The following is a 23,418-nucleotide window of genomic DNA, read 5'->3' on the forward strand; positions in this document are numbered from 1 at the left end:
TGGGGGCACAAGCCAAAAGAAATGGCTAGAACCTGATGGGAAATTGTATGTTTTAATCATAGGGCCAGCTTCTCAGCCTGCCAAAGAGTTTTAAGGATTTTTAACACTATGGGCTAACAAATTACAGATGACTTTTATTTCACCCATCTAAAACTAGTTCTGGGCAAATAGTGAAAAAGAAGTTGCCTGGAAGTATCAAAAACAGACATCAATATTCACCGGCTGCTAGAACATCTGTTCCACAGGCCTGTGGTGAAGGACTGTCAAAACTCCCATGACACAGAGTGGGCACACTCACACAGAGGTGAGGAATTCATGCTGGCTTCCTATTTCCTTCAGTATTTCACTGTGGATAATTAAAAATACTTTTTGACCAAAAATAACTTCAGATTGAAATATATATATATATATATATATATATATATATACACACACACACACACACACACATATATATATATATATATATATATATATATATAAAATCAAAGAGGGCAAATCCATTTTTTTTTAAGGTACTTTATATGACTTCTGAGGAATGATTCCACCTTTCACTGTGGTAAACATAAAGGGTCCTATTTACAGTGTTCACTCAGATGGCCCCACAAGTACTCACAACTCACCTAGGACCAATCCCATTGCAAATAAAGTGAGGGGCAGGGAGAGAATCTCTGTTGGACCTTTTTAAAATTACAGGATTCATGAGGCTGGTGGAGCAAGCATCACTCATTAAAAAAAATTCAAAACCTTTAATAAACACAAGAATGGGGCTGGCCCCAGACAGAACAAGTAGGGATGAAACCAGGTCACGTACCATTTAAGTGTTAAAACTCTGAAGAGTGTCAAAAAGTGAAAAAAATCAATGACCCCGCCCTTTATAAGTCAGTTTCCCACCTATAGACCTTCCTAAGATAGGTAAGTGTACGACTGCAATCAAAAAATGATACCACTAATTTTTTTAAAAAATCCGTAAGGAATATAGGAATAGAAAAGAGCTTATGATAGTACCCACGTTTCACAAGAAAGCAACATTTCAAGCCATTAGACACTTCAAGAACAGTACCATGCGCTATTGCCCGTCAGGTGTACAGAGCCACCTCTTCAGTTCATCAACGTACCTGCAGCATTGGTAATAAATACTCTCAGTGATTTTTAATTTCTTTGAAGTGCATAGTAGGGAGCATTTTCTGTATCAAAAAATAGTGTTTTACAGTAGTAACAAACAGGATGTTTGCAATCGAACTGGCAAGCCGTCACTGCCACAGTAACACTTTTAAAGCAAGATGGCAAGATTAGTAGTTCCCTGTACCTCGGTCATCACATTTTCCCCAACCACATCTGTGACAGATACGTAATACATTCTATATATTACTACCACTAACACACAAAAAAGGCCATGTGCTTTAAAACGATGCTTTATAACAAGCAGCATCACCTTTAAAGAATTTCTTTAAAAACATCACATTCACCATCCCTCCCGGCTCCTGAAGCCTCCTGTGTGCTCTGTGGCACCTGGTACACCAACTCGTCTGGGGCACTGGCACCTGGCTTCCCACCTTTTGGGGTGTCATACTGCGCATGGGCGGAGGAGCAGCTGTCAGTCCTGGAGAGAAGAGTGTTGTAGGCTCCCACTAGTGGGGGAGGCTGGTTCCCTGCAGCTTTGAAAGTGGATGTTGAGGGAAGGCCCACTGAAGCTGTGGGGTGCCCGGACATATCCACGATGATTGGGGTTGCATATTCGGGCCCAGTAATTGGCAGTGGTTCAGCATAGGCGTGGTAGACTTCTTGGACCGGGGAGTTGTAAGGATCTAGGTCAGCGTAACTTGCTTCTTTCCCTTCTTCTGGTTTAAAGGTGGATCTCTGATGAAGGGTGCCAACGAGTCCTCCCACAAGTGGCTGTGCATACTCTGTGGAATTACAGAACAAACAACAGAAAAGTCACCTCATTCATACAGGGATCAGATATTCCAGGTGACAGTCGTAGCCTGACACCAAAACAAACACTTCTTTATGGCACTTTTGTTCCTATCAATACAGACCTAAGGATTTCTCTACCAGAACCAACTTAAAAAAATTGAACATGTTGGGGCACCTGGGTGGCTCACTGGGTTAAAGCCTCTGCCTTCAGCTCAGGTCATGATCCCAGGATCCTGGGATCGAGCCCTGCATCGGGCTCTCTGCTCAGCAGGGACCCTGCTTCCTCCTCTCCCTCTGCCTGCCTCTCTGCCTACTTGTGATCTCTCTCTGTCAAATAAATAAAATCTTTAAAAAAAAAAAATTAAACATGTTATCTTGTATCTCCTAAGAAGTTAACATGCTATAGAGTCTCATTCATGAAATTTTACAGAGAACGTATATGCTCTTCAGATTTACAAACAGTGTTATCACTGGGGGAAAAAAAACCATATCATTATTAGATATTTTCAAATAGGACAATGTTTAAAATAAATACGAACTAAGTTAACAGGATACATACTGTAAGGCTCACTATAGCTTTGCCACTCTTCACACTCAAATAAAACTCCAGGTAAACACACAGAAATGCCCAGAACTTTCTGGAAATGAATGTTCCTATATTTTGGAGAACATGGAAGGTGCAGAAATAACTCTCTCAAGGTCATCCTTTCAAAACTTAGTTCTACCTTAAGAAAACAGTTGACCCGTTACATAGGAAAAAGAGAAAAGACGCTAGAAATCCAGAGCACTTTCCAGCTACGTGTAGCAGTGTCTTCCTCCGCTCTGGTGAGGGCTGCACGCAGTTACCTGCAGAGTCGGTCCTCAGTGCCGCAGTGACTTCTCGGGGGCTCAAAGGATGGACTTCACTGCTGCTGTAGCGAACGGGGGTCTCCTCGTGTTCCACGGACTTGGCAGGGAGAAACTGCTTCATTCCTTTCCACCAACCTTCATGGTGATTGGAAGCAAGAAAGACCATTACATAAAAACCTAGGACTGAAATGATGACACTGTTTACGGGAGAAATCCTGCTGCATTTAAGCCATTTCTGTAACACATCTGTACAAAATAGCCTCTATGTTCAATCTCTTTTTTTTTTTACTCTGGCAAAATACACATTACATAAAATTTACCGTTGTAACCATTTTTGAGTGTAGGTCACGTGGCTTAAAACGTTCACACTGTTGTGCAACTACCACTACCATCTATCCCCGTAACTTTTCAGCTCATAAAACTAAAACTCTATTCCCATGAAACGGTAACTCCCCATTCGTCATCCCCCTACCAATGGCGACCATCACTTTACTTTCTGTCTTTATGATTTTGACCACTCTAAGTACTTCATCTAAGTGGAATCATACAGTATTTGTCTTTTTGTGACTGGCTTATTTTGCCTCACGTAATGTCCTCAAGGTTCATCCATCTTGTAGCATATTACAGAAAATCTTTCCTTTTTAAGGCTAAATAATATTCCACCGCTTGTATACAATACATTTTGCTTTTCCATTCATCAGCTGATGGTCAGGTGGGTGGCTTCCACATTTTAACTTAACAATATTAAATTTTCAATCCACGAACATAGGGTATGTTTTCATTTACATCTTTTTAAATTTCTTTAGTAATGTTTATAGTTTGTAGAAGTCTAGTACCTCTTTGGTTAAATGAACTCTTGTATTTTATTCTTTTTGATGGAACTGTAAGTGAAACTTTTTATAATTTCTTTTTCAGATCATTCACTTCGTGTACAGAAATGCAACTGATGTTAGTGTGTTGACTTTGTATCCTACTAGTTGGCTCAGTTATTGGTGCTAACAGTTTGTGTGTGTGTAATCTTTAAGGCTTAATTCTCTTTTAAATGTTTGGTAGGATTTTTTTTTTTTTCCAGAGATTTTTGATTATTGACTCAATCTCTTTCGTCAATTCAGATTTTCTATTTCTTTGTGACTTAGTCTTGGTAGCTTTTATATTTCTGGAAATTTGTCCATTTCATCTAGATTATTCAATTCTTTGGCATATGATTATTCATAATATTCTCATAATCTTTATTTCTGTAGAATCAGTAGTGATGCCTGCACTTTCTTTTCTGATTTAAGTAGTGTCAATCTTTTTTTTTTTTTAAGATTTTATTTATTTGACAGACAGACATCATAAGTAGGCAGAGAGGCAGGCAGAGAGAGAGAGGAGGAAGCAGGCTCCCCACTGAGCAGAGAGCCCGATGCAGGGCTCAATCCCAGGACCCTGAGATCATGACCTGAGCCGAAGGCAGAGGCTTTAACCCACTGAGCCACCCAGGCGCCCCTCAATCTGTTTTCTTATTCTATCTAAAAGTTTGTCAATTTTGTCAATCTTTTTGAAGAACCAGCATTTGACTTCACTATTTTCCCATTTTCCATTGTATTTCTCTCTCTTATCTTTATTATTTCTCTCCTTCTGGTAGCTTTGGGTTTAGTTTGTTCTTGTTGTAATTCCTTAAGTTGCTCAAGTCTTCCCCTCCCCCCTTTGGTGGAATATCTAGTGCAATGCAGAACATGGTAGAAATTCCCAATGGAAGTATACACAGAAGCAAAATCATTGCTCTAAAAGTGTTGGCAGATATAATTTGTCTGTTGTAGGGTGGTTTTTGATAAGTTTTTCTAAAAAAAATACTTTCCAAGATCTACCTTGGGGTTTTAGCAGCACAGAATCTGCCTCCACTACTGTTCTTTTCTGCCTTAGTCACAGCAGTGAACTCTTCTGCCTTTTATTGTTCCAGTCGCGAGACTGGAAAGTAGGAGACCTGTAGGGGAATTCTGGTGTCACCTGCTGCAATGGGCCACACAGAGTAGGAATTCAGAAGATGACAACTCATCACGGCAGAGAAGGCAGACCTCACAATTTCCAAACTGCTAGGCTCTACCTGGGAAGTACCCACAGCATAGTGACAGACACACACTGTGTTACCAAGACCACAATCCTTTTACGCAGTGATCACACAAGCCATAAAGAAAGCTGGTCTCCTCAAGAAAAACAGATACATAGACAAACCGCATGGGTTTTCCAGGAAAAAGGAACAGAGTGTGTGTTATGAGAAATCCTTACTTTTCATTTCATTACTTATTGACCAGAAGAGATTTTACAGAAGAGCAAAAGTGGTCAGAACGTTAGAGGAACACCATTTTTCTCACAGGCTAGGGAGTTTGTGTGGGCCCGAAAACAGCTTTCCTCTTTCACTACTGCCACCTGGAAGGGTGGGACTTCCCTCTATGAGAGCGGATGCAAAGTCCCGAGTTACCTGCCCGGTCCCAGTAAGGTAAGTCGTAGGTGCCTTCGGTTTTCTTCTTTCTGGAAAAATACAGAAAAAAACATGTTAGCAAACAGAGTGAATTCATGAGTAAGACAGCTCTGAAAGTGCAGGATAAACACTCAAGTTAATAATTACTCAGGAGTACACATTTCCATTTGCTGACCTACCTGGCAAGGCCCTCCATTTCACTTGCCTTTCAAAGTCGCCCCTACTGAAACTCATACTGAACTCTTTTTTTTTTTTTAAAGATTTTATTTATTTATTTGACAGACAGAGATCACAAGTAGGCAGAGAGGCAGGCAGAGAGAGGAGGGAAGCAGGCTCCCTACCGAGCAGAGAGCCCAATGCAGGGCTCGATCCCAGGACCCTGGGATCACGACCCGAGCTAAAGGCAGAGGCTTTAACCCACTGAGCCACCCAGGCGCCCCTCATACTGAACTCTTGATAAATTTTAAACTATCTCCTGAGAGACTCTGTTATCCAAGGTACTTCCTACTCAAGGGATAAAGGAATAAGAAAGGCTAAGTTTGTAGATAAAAAGAATCTAATCAAAGACCCACAGGTAACATGTGGGTTCTTATGGAACAGTTACTGTTAGGTCTGTTTCAGTTTCTAATACAAACTATGCAAATCCATTGATTTCCATCTGTGTCCTGACAATCTGAACATCCATAGCATCCTTGAAGCGCTAGCCCAGAGGGATCTCAGGACTTGTCTCCCACCTCCCAGACAACTTGACTCCCAATCCTTACCCTCTGTGCTTTGACCGTAAGTGGATGAGACTGGACTGCCTGACTGACCACACACCTAGGGAAGAGCTCCACTGGGCTGTGTGTGGACCAGGTGACCTCAGACAAGGCACATTTTCTTCTTCTGTGAAACAGTACCTGCTTTGTAGGTTGTCTGAGGATTAAATGAACTGAACCATGTAAAGCACTTAAAATAATGCCAAAAATCAGCTTTCGTTCTCTATAAAAACGAGCTGTTGCTACTCTCCTCGTTGTTACTATTGCTTCTACCCAATTCCCGGAGAGCACCCTGAACTTTCTGCCCTGGACTTTCCCTGCCCTCATAGTAACTTGTTGGGTCTCTATCCAAACAGCCTTCCCAAAACCATGAGTCCAGGATCCACCTGTTTCTTCAGCCTCCTTCGTGGCATGTACTGGATGGGGGCACCATCGCTGCCCGTCTTCCGCACTGTATCCTCTCCCAGCCTGTGAACTCTGGGGCTCAGCCCTGGACTCCCAGCACATGGTCAATACTCAGCACGAGGCAGGAGCTCAAACAGTTGAGTGAATGAATGAAGTCACTCTCCGGCTCCACCAAACCTGTTCCTGCTGCTCTGTCAGCTCTACTCAGGACATCTCTACTGGTCTAAGTGCACAAGCCAGAAACTTCAGATCGTCCAGGATCCCTCCTCCTTCCTTAGCAGCAAGTTGCACCTCATCAGATAGCGTCACCCGTCTGCCTCACCCTCCTCAGTGAGACCCCCATCTACAGAATGAAACCTGAATCCCTCTGTCCCCAGAGGCCCAAGCAATACTTCAGTTCCTCCTCAGCGCTCTCCTGTGCCCAGCCCATGCGTGAGCCCACACTACCCTGCTTACACTCCACATCCCTGTGCCTTCGCTCAAGCACAGGGTCTGGGCTGTGCTCCACCTTCCTCCATCCAGGCAAACCCAACGTTCTCATTAAGGCGAAACAAACTTGAGGATTACTATTTCCTGCAGAAAAGCTTTCAGATACCTCTCATGGTTTTCACATCTGTGCTCCCCAGCACTTCAAAAAGAACTCCTCAAGGCATATTACAGTTCCATGTCTTTGTCAACCAACCCCGCCAAACACCTGGGGGATAGGAGTTATGCCTCATTCTTTCAGGAAGTATGACTAAGCACCTGTTATGTGTCAAACTGTGGTTCTTTTTAATGTGTATATTCCAGCACGGAAAGCAGATTTTGATACAATAAAGGTACTCAGTGACTATGCTATTGAACATACTCCTTTTTATACGTATTGTATTTTGACTTTAATAACTACCTTAACTCTCCCCTTCTCAAATAAGTGAATGGTAGTTCACCTCCTCTATTTAGATTTTACTTCACACTTGGAGACACCCCTTGTAGGACCAGTCAGGTAAACTGGTTATGGACTCACCTGTTCCTCCAATGCCAAGCACACACTACGATGAGGATGAGGGTGGTGAGCACCATGACGAGCACTGGGACTAGGACCGCAGCCAAGGCTATATCTGAAAACACACCAAACGAGAGGCATCAAGGGAAGGTGGGAAGCTTACCCATATCATCCTTCAAAGCTTTTCTATCTTAGAAAGCACCATAAATGTTATTTATGAAATGAGAGTGGGCATGTGTGGGTAATGGCAGAAGCTTTCACAGGTAACGTGGAAGTCTGTCACACTATTTGCTTCAGCTTTGTAGATACTTAAAATTTTTCATAGTAGCTTTTTAAATCAGCAAGATAAACTGAAAGACCAATGAAACTTGGAAAATATATTTCTGAATATGTGATAAAGGGTTACTATAATCTATATATTACAGAATTTATATGTAAAAATAATCAATAGAAAAGTCAGCAGAGATGAATGAGAAATACAATAAAAACAAATACAAGTAACCATTCCACATGTCAGCTTCACTAGTAATCACAGAAACAGAAGTTAAAACAGGAATAAGATGTTATTTCTGCTCATCAAATTGGCAAATATTTAAAAGAATAACTGCTAGAAAGGATATCAGGAGACAGTTATTTTTATGGGACTTTAAATGTATACTTTTTCTGCATCATTTTGGGGCAATATATATAAAAATCAATCACTTGGCAATTCCATGCCTAGAATTTATTCTTAGAAAAAAAATTCAAAGATGGATCTTTGAAGAGGTTTCCTGCAAGAGTGAAAAACTGGAAATAATCCAAATGCCCAACAATGAATGGGAATAAATACATCATAATACCTTTCTCACAGAAAAATATTACTATATACCATATAAGTTATATAACATATATGCTATATAATTACAGTATATAGTCACTATATATCTATATCTATCTATATATATAGACTATATAATATCACAATCAAGCAATTGGAAATGATATTACAATATGATGGGGAAATATTTATAGATATGGGAAGATAACAACATAGTGTCAAAGTATAAAAAAACCTGTAGGTATCAACAGGGCAGAAAAGGATAATGCTTGAGCCTACAGGGACTAGAAGATCATCTGATCCCTTTATCTCACTCTTCAGATAAGGAAGTCCAGGCCCAGATTCAGCAAATGGTCTGCCTAAGGTTGTCTGAGACATCAGCTCCTTCCCTAGTCTGGCACCTCTGTCTCAGCAATGAGGACAGCAGCACAGCAGCAGCCACCACCGATGCGTGCTGGGGGCTAAGCGCCAGACACAGTGGGGCCTGACCCTCAGCGTCTTATGCACCCTTAGACTTTATCCAAAAGAGAGAAAGAGGCTGCCCGTACGGGAGAGGAGAGGATCATCAACAACCTGAGGCCTCTGAGAAGCTGGATGGATGGGAACGAAGGCACAGGTGGATCAGCTTTGGACAGTCTGAGGAAATCCCTCCTTCCACGCAGTGGACACCGGGTACAGAAGAGTTTACAGGCTCCACAAATAGGGAGTTTCCTTCTACTTGCTTTTTTTTTCTTTTAAATGTTGAAGTGGTAACTGAGAGTGAGTGAAGAATCTCTGAGTCAAGGGTGTGAAGACTATGGAGAAGTGACTGCTGAGAAGGGACAGAAGAGCTGACCAGAGAGAGAAAGACCGCTGGCTGGTGCTGACGGCCCCACCTGGGGAGGATTCAGGAAGCCACAGTGGCACAGATCTGCCCATGATATGATTTTCTTTAGGGGCACTCTCAGCCTACATGTAAAAATGGAAAAGAAGTACATAAAACAGAAATCATGACTCAGGGTTAGAAAGCACTAAGAATTCAGAAGGGTTAAAGTTCTTTATCCCTAAAATTTGTAAAATTGGAGAGAAAATAATCAGGTTCAAGTCGATACAGTTTGATTTAATGAGAGTTTTTTTAAAAATCTACTTAAGGCTCAAAAAATAATAAAAAGTCTATACACCACCAACCCCAGAGAAAAGGAGACCAGGTCTTTAACTGAAAAGACTTGTCCATTCTTTGTTATTCTTCTGAAGCTTATAGGAATGTTAGCTCTGGAAGTAAACGCTTTAAGGACACTTTTAGTCTTGAGATTTCAAGATTCTAAAATCAGACTTTAAGATGAACAATACTTTTAAATGGCTGTTCATGTGGTCTGGGATCCTGTCCAAACTGACGACTTCCGCAAAATTAGAAGTAGTTCTGGGAGACACTGAGATTTTTTGTATCTATGAAGTCTTGCTTCTCTTTAGCTTTTCCAGCAGCATGAGAAAGAATGAGATCTGTTTAGAAAATACCTTAGAAAATGGGGAAAAAAGTGACATGTGGAAAGTTGGAGAGAGTTATCTGAATCAGGCAAATTTTCAGAAAATGAGAATGAATAAAGTTCTGTGTGGCAGAAGTTACTTGGAATGAATTGCCTTCTCTTCTCTGCATTGTCCTGAAAATGCTTTATCTGCCAATACTGAAATTAACTCCTCTGTGCCACTGGTGGTTTTTTCTGAGTTCATCTGAAATTTTGTTTTTCAAAAACTAGTAAAATCAAAGTATTATGTTTCATATGTATTAATACCTTATTTATCGGCAATAAGATCTGAAAGTAAATTCTACTACATGTATATTTATAATATGAAAAAATTACAATTGTAAATATTTTCAAAATTTGTTGTTTTTTTTTAAAGAATTTAATTATTTATTTGACAGAGAGAAAGCAAAAGTAGAGCGGCAGGCAGAGGGAGCGGGAGACGCAGGCTCTCTACTGAGCAGGGAGCTGGAAGCGGGGGTCAATTCCAGGACCCTGGGATCATCACCTGAGCTGAAGGCAGCCGCTTAACCGACTGAGCCACTCAGGTACCCCGAGACCAAGTTTTTTAATGAGTACAATAACTCACAGTATGTTTAGAGAAGTATTAATTTTCACCCAAACTGTTTCCCTCCCCTCTTGCCTTTTGCAACCAAATTCCCTATCCAACAAATTAATATATCACCAGAGGGGGAAAAAGAAGTTTGATTCCTGCTATGGTTTTAGTTACTTCTAGAAATAGAGACTCCTTGTGTTAGCTGTGGTGAGAAAAAAGATCACAAGAGGAGACCCAGAATATAGCAGCCATCTCTAAATATTTAAAGAACAATTCTGCATGACACCAGAGAAAAGAAATCAGAGCAATGTAATCAGTTTCTTTTCTAAGGAGAGGAATTAAAGTTTTTTCAGTTCTTAAGAAATACAGTTGAGAGGAAAAGAAACAGAGTTTAAAAGCTGGAAGTGCTCCTGAAAATTCAGTTACAAACAACATAAACTGCTACAATGTAACAGGTGTCAATTTCTGAATCTGCACACCTTTGGTTACACTTGGAGTCACCGTAGTATTTTTGATCTCAGGAGTGGCTGTTGTTTGCTCCGTCTGTGCAGGAAACACATTGTTACTGCGAGGTTGTAGTGGTTGAGAAAATTTGGGGGCTTGACCTTGAAAAAAAGTTTTAAAAACTCTTTAGTTTTTTATCTACATCAACTTGATTAAAACAAAATTATTTTATAATGCTTTTAATATATTTATGGAAAATTATACCACATATTCTGGGAATACCAAATTCTCATACTTAAAGGAGGCCTACCTTTGGCTATTTTTGGAGGGGCTGTAGTGTTTTTGAGGTCATTGCTGTTCCGAGGAGGTGGAGGTTGAGTAAGTTTTGGAGGACGACCTTGAAAAATGGTTTAGAAAAGTTTATACATTTTGCTTATCAGAGTCAGAGTTAAAAACAGTAATTTAAATATCTCCAACATTTCCGAGAGAATTTGGTTCTGCTCAGTAATTTTAAATTGTGGACAGCAATACATCAGAAGGATAAATATACTATGCATTAAACACACAAACTTACTGGGATTTCTCACTTTTTATATAATTGTCTTAAAATAATTTTCACAGAAGGAGAACACAGAGGAGGTGGATGATGTTAAACTCTAAAGCCACAGAAGCATCGTCACAGCTTGACATGCTATTCATTCAAGCATTTAATAACTGTGCAGGGCCTGCCACATGGGGGCATTGTGGTAGGTTTTGGAGATACAACAGTAAGTATTAAAATATTCTATAATACTGAGGGAAGTTACTTCCACTTCTAATTTTTTCAAAGGAAAAGGCATTTGGACTAAGGTTACTGTTATAATCATTGGCGTTGGTGATACAATATTATGCTACATGGGACCTGATTAAAAATTGTTAAGATTGAGACTAGATCTGAAAAGCAATCTCATTACATTATCTCATCGATGATGATCTCTCTTCTTCCACTTGTAATCTTGAAAACCACTGTGGGAACTGACTGTTTAATAGGATAACTATTTCTTTTAAAAATCCTCTTTAAAAAGATACTGTAGTAAAAGCAGAATGCTCATATTATCATTCTTTATTTTCTCTGAGAATAGCAAAGCCACTTTAAATTAAATAACATACTGTTGCTTTACCTTTAGGAATAAACTGACATCCAAGCAGTTCCACTTTCATGGCAATTTTCTGCTGCCATTGCATAGGATTCACTCTAATAAAACGTGCAATAATTGGTGGCAAAAAGTTATTACGCACATCCTGGTGATAATCTTTGTTTCCTTGAAATATCTTTAAAAAACAAAAATTGGTACTTTACGTCAACAGAGGTCAGGGCTAAACTGTTCGACTGAAACATATTTTTGGTTTTTGCTTTGGGGCTTAAATGAGATCTGTAAAGTATGACAGTAGGAATTAACTTCTCAGAAAATAAATTAATCATAATTTGGACAAACTATTAAGAAGGTACACATTCTTCATCAAAAACTTATAAAAGTACTGAATACAAAAATGCTTTTAAGATGATTGAAACATAACAAAAATGCTAACTTGGCAATCTGAGAATCAGCTGCAGTGAGACAGTATAATTCTCTCAATAAATTAGTACTTCTAGTCCCGTGGAATTATCAGCTATTTAAATACATTAATTTTCTTCTCAAAGTAAGGCATGATTGAACATACAAGGTCTTAAAAGAAATGCTTTACTGTGTACTTTTCATAATTTTTCTCTCAGAAAAGAGACAGAAAGTGAACATACACTAAAGGAATGCGTAACAGTTATATACCTCCACCTACTGGATAAACTACATAAAGACAGTTCCCACAGTATCCATTCTCATTCTCTGTTGCTATCTAAACCAGACAAGTGATTCTGAAACACTGTTGCCTAAGTTTTTATGATCCTAACAGCAACAGATGCATTACATGTATTATATGAATAGTCTTTAGGTAAAAATATGATTTCAAGTGACTATCTCATCCCCTCAACCATTTTCAACAAATAATGATAGTATGATAAAAGAGCTCTTATTCTCATGTAATTAACTCAGCTATTCTCCCTGACAACCCCATGAAATAGGCAGAACCCAGAAAACTGCAGCTCCAGAATGTAAATGGACTGCATAACCAGTTGAAGACTGTGCAGTGACTTTAGTCTGAGTCTTCTGACTTAACCCTAGGCCTCCACTAAGCTAAAAGTTCTCCTTGTTCCTTTAGGCCAAAATACCTGGCTAGTTTCTAAAGATTGCTAATAAATAGGTATCTGACTAAAATTACAGGGGTTTGTATTTGATGATTTAATGTGAGGGCAAGCAAATGTTTAACTCTTCCATCAAGTCATGTCCAAATATATCTATTTTCTTTTGGCTGATTCACAAAGCATTAGATTGTAAACTTCTGAGATGTGTTAATAACCTTCATTTTCTACAAGGTTTGATTTGAAGTTATAATAATCTCCAAACGAGTAACTTTTCATAACTTCCTCAACTACTACTCTGAAATAAAGTGAAGGCAAATATTCGCAGTCTATTATGCATTTGTGGGACAGGAACAAAAATCACTTTAGGACATAAAAACCATCCCTGAGGGGCACCTGGGTGGCTCAGTGGGTTAAAGCCTCTGCCTTTGGCTCGGGTCATGATTCCAGGGTCCCAGGGAGCCTGCTTCCCTTCCACTCTCTCTGCCTGCCTCTCTGCCTACTTGTGATCTCTGTCTGTCAAATGAATAAATAAAATCTTAAAACAAACAACAAAAAAAACCAAAAAACCATCCCTGAGGTTGTACTCCACACCACAGTTTCATTTTTATAAAAAACCTTAAAGGAGAAAGATTTTATATAAATTAAGTAAAAAAAGATCTGCTATATTCTGTGAGCATTTATTATAAGCCCCTGTGTGTAGTGAGGTCTGTAAGGAATCATGAGGATAAAAAGGGAAATGGAAGCCCACATTCCCACTCTCAAGGAACTTAAATTTTATAAGATATTGCCACACACAGATATGGCACACTATCAAAAAGCAATACATTGGGGTGCCTGGGTGGCTCAGTGGGTTAAGCCTCTGCCTTCGGCTCAGGTCATGATCTCAGGGTCCTGGGATCGAGTCCCACATCGGGCTCTCTGCTCCACGGAGAGCCTGTTTCCTCCCCTCTCTCTCTGCCTGCCACTCTGCCTACTTGTGATCTCTATCTGTCAAATAAATAAATAAAGATCTTAAAAAAAAAAAAAGCAATACATTATGAAGCAAGTTGTATTACATTTTCTGAAAACAAACCCAAAAGCTGTCTCAGTCTGTATGTGCTCATGCATGTGTGCATGCTCAGGAAATGAACACACCAATTACTCTTGAGTTGGGTAGATGAGGGAGCAGATGGGCTAATGTGAGGCAAGAGATTGATATTCCATATAATTCAGTATAAGGCCTTCCACTCCTTTCCAAAACAAATAGGGATTAAGTTTACTCTTTGCCTTAAACATATGAAAAATCAGATACAGTATATGAAACAACAGTTTTCCAATATTGGACAATAGGCAGCATAGGGCATTAATCCCAGAGAGAAGAGAAACACATGAGGTGAGCCTTTCTATTGCCCCAATATTGTCTGGAGACAGCCTTGGTGCTCTCATCGAAACGAGAACACAGAGCTCCGAGATGGAGAGGCCAAGATAGCTAGAATTTGCAAGACATAGTATAGGAGAGAAGAGAACTGCACAAAGAGAGGGAGACTTCTCGGATCTGTAGGAGGGTTTCCCCTAAATCTTCAGTTGCTTGTAAAGAAACAATCTGTGGATGGTAAAAGAACTGCTGGAAAGGGGCCAGAAGAATGATTCTCAGAGCTAGGCAGGGGTGGGAACAGCTCACATTACCAACAGATAGCGTGGAGAAAACTTGTAATACATGAGACTGGGTTGAGTACTCGGAACAGTACTGATGGCAGAAAAAAATTAGAACTAAGGGCTGCTCAGGTCCTGCCTAACAAAGCTAAAATGCAAGTTATCCAAAGTAACCTGTATCCCTGAATAAAGCTCAAAATTAGATAAATAATAAAAGAAAACCTAGCACCAAGCAATGTAAAAGTTCATAATGTTTGGCAACTAATAAAAAACTACCAGGCATGTAAAATATGACCCGTAATAGTCATCTACATGGAAAAACCCACATGTGACACATTAGTAGACAGAATCAGCAGATAAGGGCATCAAAGGAGTTACCACACATCCCGTATGTTTTAGGGGTAGAAAAAAGCATAAGCATGCTCAGGAGAGACTTCAAAGAAATCTAAAAGCCAAAAACTGAAAATCTAGAAGCAAAAATACAACACTGAAGATAAAAGTACACTGGATGGGATTAATAGATTAGATGTTGCAGAACAGATTAGTGAACTTAAAGGCTGAACAACAAAATTTTCCAGACTAGAACATGGAGATTAAAAAAAAAAAAATGAACAGGGCATCAGTAAACTGTGAGTCATAATATTCATGTCATTAGAATTAGGGAAGCAACATATCTGAGAAAACATGGTCTATACTTTTACAAATTTGAAGCAAATTATAACCAACAGATCCAAGAAGCTCAAAGAAACCCAAGCAGAAGAAACATGAAGACAACTACACAAAGGCACGTCATAACCAAATTGCTTAAAACAGATGATAAAAAGAAAATCTTAAAAACAGCTAAGGAATAAAAAGACACATTACATATTGAGGAACAAAGGTATGAAAGATAGAATTCTCACTAGAAAAATGCAAACCAGAAAACAGTGGAAGAGCATTATTTAAAGCATGGAGGGAAAAACAACATCAACCTAGAATTCTATACCTTACGAAATTATCTTTCAAAAAATGAAGCAAAAGAGAAAGTCTTTTTCAGAAACATAATTCCATGGTGCTAGATGTTTTTATAATATAAACATGGATAATTCTTATAATTTCAAAAAATTAACTATATTCCACAAGTACAATAAATATTCTATAAATAAATATGGATGTGCTCAGAGTAAAAAGTAGCCAAGTCTGGGGTTATTAAGCAGAAGAAAGATAGGTTTAAAGACAATACTGTTATTTACTTCAGTGGGTAGAGCCTCACCAAAGATGAAGGTCAGGTGATAACAGGCAGAAGAGAGGGAAGAAGGCCTTGAATAACAACAGAAGAGTTTAGATCCATATGACAGATTATAAGGAGCCCCTCTGAATAGAGAGATAAGAAAAGTGGTAATTGAAGATATATTAGCAAATCAGATATATGATAGAGAACTGGTAGTATCATATAAGTGAAATGAAACTCAGAGAAGTTTCATTAAAAAAAATTGTGCTTATAATTTCAATTCTAGATAAGAAGAAATCTACCTTCCTCCAGGACAAGGACTCCCCCAGTTATAAGGTCCTCATGGTGGATTGTGGGCCAGAAGCCCAGGTGAAAGGGATATCTAGAAGACACCCACTTCTCCCTACTCCCCACCCCTTATCATCTTCTCCGGAGCATTCCTGCATTATCACTGTCTGTTAATTAAAATAACAATTTGATAATTAACATGGAAGTTAAGGAAATTCTTCAGTAAAAAAAAAAAAAACAGAAGTTTTCTAAGATAAAATTTGGTAAGGTGATTTTGAAATGACCTTTCAAGTCTATATCCAACACTAAAATGCACTTATGACTTTGGCTTTTGTCTTTTGTCCCCCTTGCCTACATACAAGAAATCTGGGAACAAATTAAGCTTTCTATCATTCTGTGGATTAACAAGAAAAACTTATTTAAGACAAGAAGTTACAAGTTCCTTTTTAGAATTTCTTCCTTTTTAAAAATAAGTTACCACTACTTACTGAAAATCATTCATTCAATCATTCATTCACTGACATAGTCTCTACATTCAATGGGGGGTTTGAACTCATGATCCTGAGATCAAGAGTCCCATACTCTACCGACTGAGCCAGTACAGCATCCCTCTTTCTTAGAATTTCTTAATAAAGTACCTAAAAAATTGAGTTAAAAATGTTACAATCATCCAAAGGGACCCAGAACCACTGAGAATTTCCTAAGCATAGTTAGAAGAATAAGGCTAATAACCAACACTACCTAAAATAACCAGAAGAGAACAAAGACCAAATGATAGCTAACTTGAACATCACACAGGAGAGCTTTCATGATTTTTGGCAAAGGCCCATTTTTTAAAAGACCCTGGCACTCATTTTACCTTATCCTGCTCCACACCAGGCTCTCTGTACACAGTCCATCTCTGTCCATCATCACTGTATAGGATTTTATAGGCGGACACATAGTAATTGTGTTCCACCATGGTGGAGCCAGTGGTCACAATGCCTGGGGAATGGAAAGTTGCTTTCATTAGTGCACAGGGTTTGATCTTGAAGTCTATTCAGCATTGAAGCATAAATACCTAAAGTATACTGTTAAAACATCTTTGCCAAAAGCACACTGCCATCTCTAAGTGCAAGGCTTCATTATAATAGCAACTAAATCCTTGGCTTTGTTCCCTTGTAAAGATACAAGAATTATGAGCGCACATAAGGAAAGGACTATTCTATTTTGACAGCTTGTGTTCGTATCACTATAAAATATATCTTACCTACCATGTAACAATGACTCCCTGGGAATGAATGGATTAAAACAATTATATTTTTCAGTACCAAATCAAAATTACCTAAACCAGTTCTAATATATTATTCTGACCATTTGATAAATTGCCCCAAATAAATCTGGATTCAGCACATGCAGAATATTATTTATAGCTCTTAAAATGAACTCCTTGAACATAAATTTCTTTTAATAACTCTAAGAGATGGTTATTTCAAATGTCAAGATCACTTCATTGAAACATTACCTTTAAAGATCCTTATTAGAATGAAAAAGAAAAGCTAAAAAAAAAAAAAAAAAGAAAAGAAAAAGGAGAGAGACCAAAAGCTAAAAGAAATCAAATGCTAACTCCTTTCCTCTGCCACATTTTATAAACCTACCTTCAGGAATATTTAACACCAGTAAAGAAAACTTAAAACCATACAATTACATTGGCAGTAACCTAATTTTCTATGAACATCTTGGATGTCTTCAGGTTTCCAAATACAATCAGAATTATAAATCATTCTAGAAAATTATGTCTCTTAACCTGTTATCTTCTTTTCTTTATTCAGATCTATTTGTAACCACTGATATTCATCAGTGGCAAAAGCAGCCCAAGGAGGTCCAGGTTTCTTCAGCCGGGCCTTTTCGGGTTTCCAGCTGTTCTCTTGCCCTGTGTGGTCAGTCCACTCTAGCACCGATGATGCTGTTATTTGAGGATCGGCAATCACACCAGATTCCATCCCCAGTGTTCCATAACAACCTGAAACAAAAAAGATAGTAACTTGGTTTCCAGATATAAATTCACGATCTGTATAAATCTGCTCATTGGAAACCTTCCAGTGTACATGCCATTAACATATACTATGCTAGTAATATGTTCTAACAGAGGAATTTCAAAAGTAGGCAAATGTTTCTTGGGTCCATGTCTCTGTGTCTCATCAGGCAATGTGCATAATATTTATTTACAAGCAATAACCATCAATTTAATGGCAATACATTATCTTCTCCCTGGAACACTATCTCCAGATCAGTGCATGACTTACTCCCTACTGCCATTAGATGTTTGCTCAGATGTCACATTTTACACAAGGCCTACCCGGACTCACTTAAAACTCAAAACCAATCCCTCCTGCATTGCCTATCCTCTTTCCTTATTTCTCTGTATCTTCTATAATATTATATAGAGCATATATGTTAATTTATTTATCCAAGGTTTACTGTCAATCTCTCAATACCAGTATTTAAGCTCCAAGAAAGGAGGATTTTGCTTATTCTGCTCACTTTTGTTTCACTAGCACCAGGACAGTGCCTGACAAATCAAAGGCACTCAGTAAGTATTTTCTGTGGAATTAATTACTTCAGACATACTAAAAAAAAAATCACCTTTCCTAAGGAACTCTCTTTGCTTACATGATCATTTCCCAATTAATATAAAACCTCCAGTTTATTCCGTCCATTACATTATTGTGATATAGGAGAAGGTGCCAAAAAAAAAAACAAAACACCAAAACCCCAGCAATTGGCATATTGCATGATAGTATTTAAATAATATTTACTATTATACACATTATAATAAGTTACAAAGTCCATGAGAGACTTACCACTTGTCTTAAATGTAAAAAGACTTGTAGATAAGTGTCCCCTGAAAGAGAAAAGTTATTCTTGGTGACACTCACATACTGACTTCCCCATATTTGTCTTAGTAAAACTTTTTCTTTTCTTTTTGTTTTAAAATATAAAGAACTAAGGGTATTCTATGGGCATACATATGACAACTAATGCTGCTCTTAGCCAAAAAAAAAAAGTCTCATTTCAAAGCAGAACAACTTCTGAAATCAACATAAACAATTTTCTCTGCAAGTTTGCCCATGAGCCCTTTATTTATCTTTCGTGGAAATACACTGATTCCTCGAACTTTTCCACATCATTTGCTTTTGTTGCAAGTATGCTGTAATTCCCAGAGAATGAAGCTTAAGCTTCCTGGGGGTAAACAGAAAAAAAGCTGGCCACAAAGAGGAGAGACTGCATTTGGCACAGGAAACAAATATAGCTAAGAACAAGTGTCAGTGTGATAATGCAGCACCCCATGTGGATTTCAAAGAATTGGCAAGTAAATGCAGCTGGGGAGAATGGAGCCCTGGGACACATGACTAGTTTACCAAGGACTCTAAAGAACTTGAGGGGATAAAACCATCAGTGTATGCTCCCGCCTTCAGCACAACATTCAAACTGTTATTACAAGTGGATGCAATCTGTCCTTATTTTTTCCTTAGAGTATGAAAGAAAGAACTGACAAAAAAATTATTTCTAAAGGCAGAAGAGGAGAAAGGAATGATAAGGTCTGCATAAAATCATCTAGAAGAAACCAAGAGAAGGAAAGGTTGCTAACTCTATACCAGGAATGGGCAAATGATAGCTTGCTCATGTATGGCCTGTTTTGTAGGGCCAGAAAGCAAAGAATGGTTTCTACATGTTTAAAGAGATTTAAATGAACCAAGAGAGGATAAGTGACAGGGACATTTGGCCCATAAAGCCTACTATATTTGCTAGCTGGTGCTTTACAGAAAAAGTTTGGTGACTCCTGTTTTATACTGTCATGGATATGGATCATGCTCTCATCTTCTGAATGAAAACTGGCCCAGAATCTCTGAAGAGAAGCTGGTTTCAATTAGGCTTAGTATTGTCTACAGAACTGAGCCCATCTAATAAGCAAGATTTACCAAAACAGATTCCAAGTATCACATTTCTATTTAATGTTTCAACTTTTCCTGCTTTTGATGCCTAGTCTGTGTTTCAAAAAACAGATCACTGTAGTGACCATAAAAATACACTCTTAAAACATCCTCTTTGGAGGAGAGGAGGATTCATAATATGACTACCTCTGACTTATGTCAAAATTTAATTTATAGAACATTTCAGTTATCCTCAATCCATCTAGGTCAAACAGGCTAGAAGAAACAGAGTAGTTACGCCTTCTAATCTTTGAAATGAAGTAAAAATTTGGCCACAGACTTTTAGACCCTTACTCTAGAATTTTCAAAACTCATAAAAGAACAAGTCACCCTTCTAAATGACTACCTTTGCAACGGAGAACATGCCAAGTTGTGCGACCCTGCCTGTCCTCTTCAGTTCACACGGACAACGAGCACACAGAAATGGGATGCTCATCACACAAATGTTTCATGAACACCATTAACAGTGACGTTGCTGAGGTCTAACTAGCTGGTATCCCACTCCTGCCCCACACCCTTCCTTATACAACCAATAACGTAGATACTTACACCACAGACGTGACGTTGTTAGCCAAAGAACTCTCATAGTATGGGATACCTTTACTAATTACAACACTGATTTGGCCACCCAAAATGTTTGACACTACTCCTGCGTGCACACCAGCCATGCACAAGGGCGAGGACTTGAGGAAAGGAAAAACGAAAGATTAGTATTTAATTTTCTTTGATAATTTATAAACAAGACACTCAGGCTTCCTCAAGGAATTAGTCAACTGGGGCAGTTTTCTCAATAGACATAGGATTACTGATGTGGTAACATAGTACAGACTTGTAGCACAAGAATAAAATATCACATACATAATACTAAAAAGAAATAATTCCTAGAAAATAAATCAAGATTAAAGATATATAGAGTAGGTACAGCAACCTATTCTGGAGTTAAAAAAAAGAAAGTTCTATCACAACTTGAACATAAGTCTATGTTGCTTAGACTTACATCTCTATATCCATGAGGGATTGTTCCAGATATCTCAGCAAAAGGAAGCAGACAACCAGCTGGGCAGTACTTACTGTGAAATAAAAACAAGTTAAAGGGTATAAAATAGTTCTGTACTTACTGGGGAGAAAGAACAACAACAAAAAATCACATAGTTCATTTTTCAGTTCATTCAAATACTATAATCTCACTACCCTGAGAAGCACCACTTCTAAAAAGCCCTTTCAGACTTTATTCCATCCATCCTTATAAAACCTCTTCACCCACATATTTAAAATAATTGTGTCATATTCTACAGACTGCTTTATTTTACTTCATAATGAATGACAGACATATTTTTACGATAAGACCTATTTATATTTAACAGCTACATGCTGTTCTATTTTGTGGATAAACCACGATTTATTTCACCAACCCTCTACTGATCCAATTTGACTTAAAAATGTTTGGCATTCATTCATTCATTCATTCATTCACTTCTCCCACCCAGCCACTCAACACAGTTACCCGAATGTCTATTATGTTGTCTGTTGAGTGCTGGGCCGTGCTAGGTACTGGGTTTACAAAACGTCAACCAAATAAACATGGCCCAGTCTTCCCTGGGTTTATACTCCTGAGGTTGGGGGAAGACATTAAACTAACACTTCTATGAGTAATTAATCAGATTATGATTCTACTATGAATAAAAGGCACTCCATGAAATAGCTAGGAGAAAGCAAACATAATCGAAGTAATACAAACATTCAGTAAATTTACTATGTGCCAGGCAGCCTTCTCAATACCTCAGGAAGCACACAAGAACCCCAATAGTAGGTACTAGTATTATCCTCATTTTACAAATGAGGGAACTGAGAAACAGTGTACCCAGCTCCCAAAACTGGGAAGTGGCATGTGGGCACCAAAGTCGATGCTCTTACACAGGGCTCTGCACTGCCAAAGTCGGGAAATGGGGCTCTGAGGAAGTGAAGCCTCAGCAAAGGGAGGGAAATGCACCCAAATGGATGGAACAGTAGGCTCATAAGGAGAGGTGACCTGTTTGATTCTTCAGCTGAGGACGACCATGTGGGCAGAGTACAGTGAGCTCTGGAAAACTAAACTAAACTAAAAGTTTAGGCTTTTCGTTTAAGGCTTCATGCAGAGCCTTGTGGACTATGGGAATGAGTTGGGAATATATTTCTAAGTAAATGAAGGATTTTAAAGCTTATACACATAATCTGAAAAAGATTATTCTGGCTCCTGAGAAACAAGAGCTGGGAGGAACCCTGAGACCTCAGTGGGCTGGGGGCGTCGCAGTCCAGGCAAGAGAAATCGGCAGCTTGCCTGTGGGTGCTACTGATGGAGTGGAGAACAGGGGCTCTAAGACCCTGTGGCAGGCTGTGTGCCAGACAGAGGCCAGAGTCCTCTCTGCTGACCGAGATCTTCCGTAAGTGCTGATGAGCACACCCATCATGCAGACAGAGAACTTTCTTTGAAGACACAATGAAGGCTGCTCTTTGGGAAGTGGTAGCAAGTAGGGGGCAGGTTAGTGAGACCGGTCTTAGAAGATGAGAATAAATGTGCCAAGCAGAGTGGAGTAAATCAATTCCGGACAAAAGTTCTGAGAGCTCAGAGCAGTGGAAAGAATCCATAAGTACGTAAGATGAGACTGGAAAAATGGTCCAAGGGCTACCTGTGAAAGATCCTGAAACCCAGGCTAAGAAATCTGGATGGCATTTTGTCTTAGTAATAAGGAGCTCCCAAAGATTTTAAAGCAGGGGGATGATCAGGCATTTATTTTAGAATGAAACTTGGCAGCAACGTGAGCGGCAGAATAAAAGCCAGCAAAGGTTAGAAATGGAAAATCAAATAGAAGGGTATCCCAGTCCAGACAAGAGACAAGGATATAAAGCAGGGAAACAGTAGTAGAAATGCTGCTTGGGCAAGAAGACTGAAGAATTCCGTCATAGCCTAAATCATTTTCTTCCCTTTTTTGAGGGAGAAAAAAAAAGCTCCTCTAACTTCATTAGCAATTTTGCCAGATTTTTAAAAGCAACCAGTTCTACTTTTAAAGTATTATTAAAATACTTTACTTTCATACTATAATACTTTCATTATAGAAAAGATCCAAATGCTACAATTAAAGTAAAATTTAAACATGGTAACTCAATGGCTTTAAATAAGCTGTAATTTATTGATATCTTAGAATTATTATATGTCACACCTGTGACACATACAATAATGCACATTAATCATAAGTGTTTAAGAATAATGATGAAGTGGATGAAGAGTAATATTTAAGGGGAAAAAAGTCACAAATATGGTCATACCTGAACTCAGGTTCCAAAAAACTGGATGCAGTGTCTAAGCAAGTAATTAGATCTAGAAAAACAAAAATAAAAAATGGATTCAGTAATACATAGGTTTATGTACGTTTA

At 38.6% G+C, this 23,418-nt stretch overlaps 1 protein-coding gene across 1 annotated transcript in view; it reads right to left on the reverse strand.

Moving 5' to 3' along the window:
- Nucleotides 1-503: 503 nt before the first annotated feature.
- The window catches only part of DCBLD2 (discoidin, CUB and LCCL domain containing 2), a 90,832-nt gene continuing 67,917 nt past the window's right edge, over nt 504-23,418 (reverse strand). Inside the window, exons 4-16 of the mRNA XM_032852012.1 lie at nt 23,311-23,362; nt 21,005-21,077; nt 20,557-20,690; nt 18,877-18,917; nt 17,820-18,035; nt 16,893-17,017; nt 11,846-11,996; nt 10,996-11,082; nt 10,721-10,846; nt 7,391-7,484; nt 5,225-5,274; nt 2,764-2,901; nt 504-1,907 (exon numbers count right to left, since the gene is read on the reverse strand). Coding sequence (XP_032707903.1) covers nt 1,438-1,907; nt 2,764-2,901; nt 5,225-5,274; nt 7,391-7,484; nt 10,721-10,846; nt 10,996-11,082; nt 11,846-11,996; nt 16,893-17,017; nt 17,820-18,035; nt 18,877-18,917; nt 20,557-20,690; nt 21,005-21,077; nt 23,311-23,362 — 1,757 coding nt within the window. The 3' untranslated portion in view covers nt 504-1,437. The remainder of the gene's footprint in view (nt 1,908-2,763; nt 2,902-5,224; nt 5,275-7,390; nt 7,485-10,720; nt 10,847-10,995; nt 11,083-11,845; nt 11,997-16,892; nt 17,018-17,819; nt 18,036-18,876; nt 18,918-20,556; nt 20,691-21,004; nt 21,078-23,310; nt 23,363-23,418) is intronic.

Source organism: Lontra canadensis, unplaced genomic scaffold (genome assembly GCF_010015895.1).
Source record: "Lontra canadensis isolate GAN:19392208 unplaced genomic scaffold, GSC_riverotter_1.0 scaffold6, whole genome shotgun sequence".
NCBI classification, from domain to species: Eukaryota; Metazoa; Chordata; class Mammalia; order Carnivora; family Mustelidae; genus Lontra; species Lontra canadensis.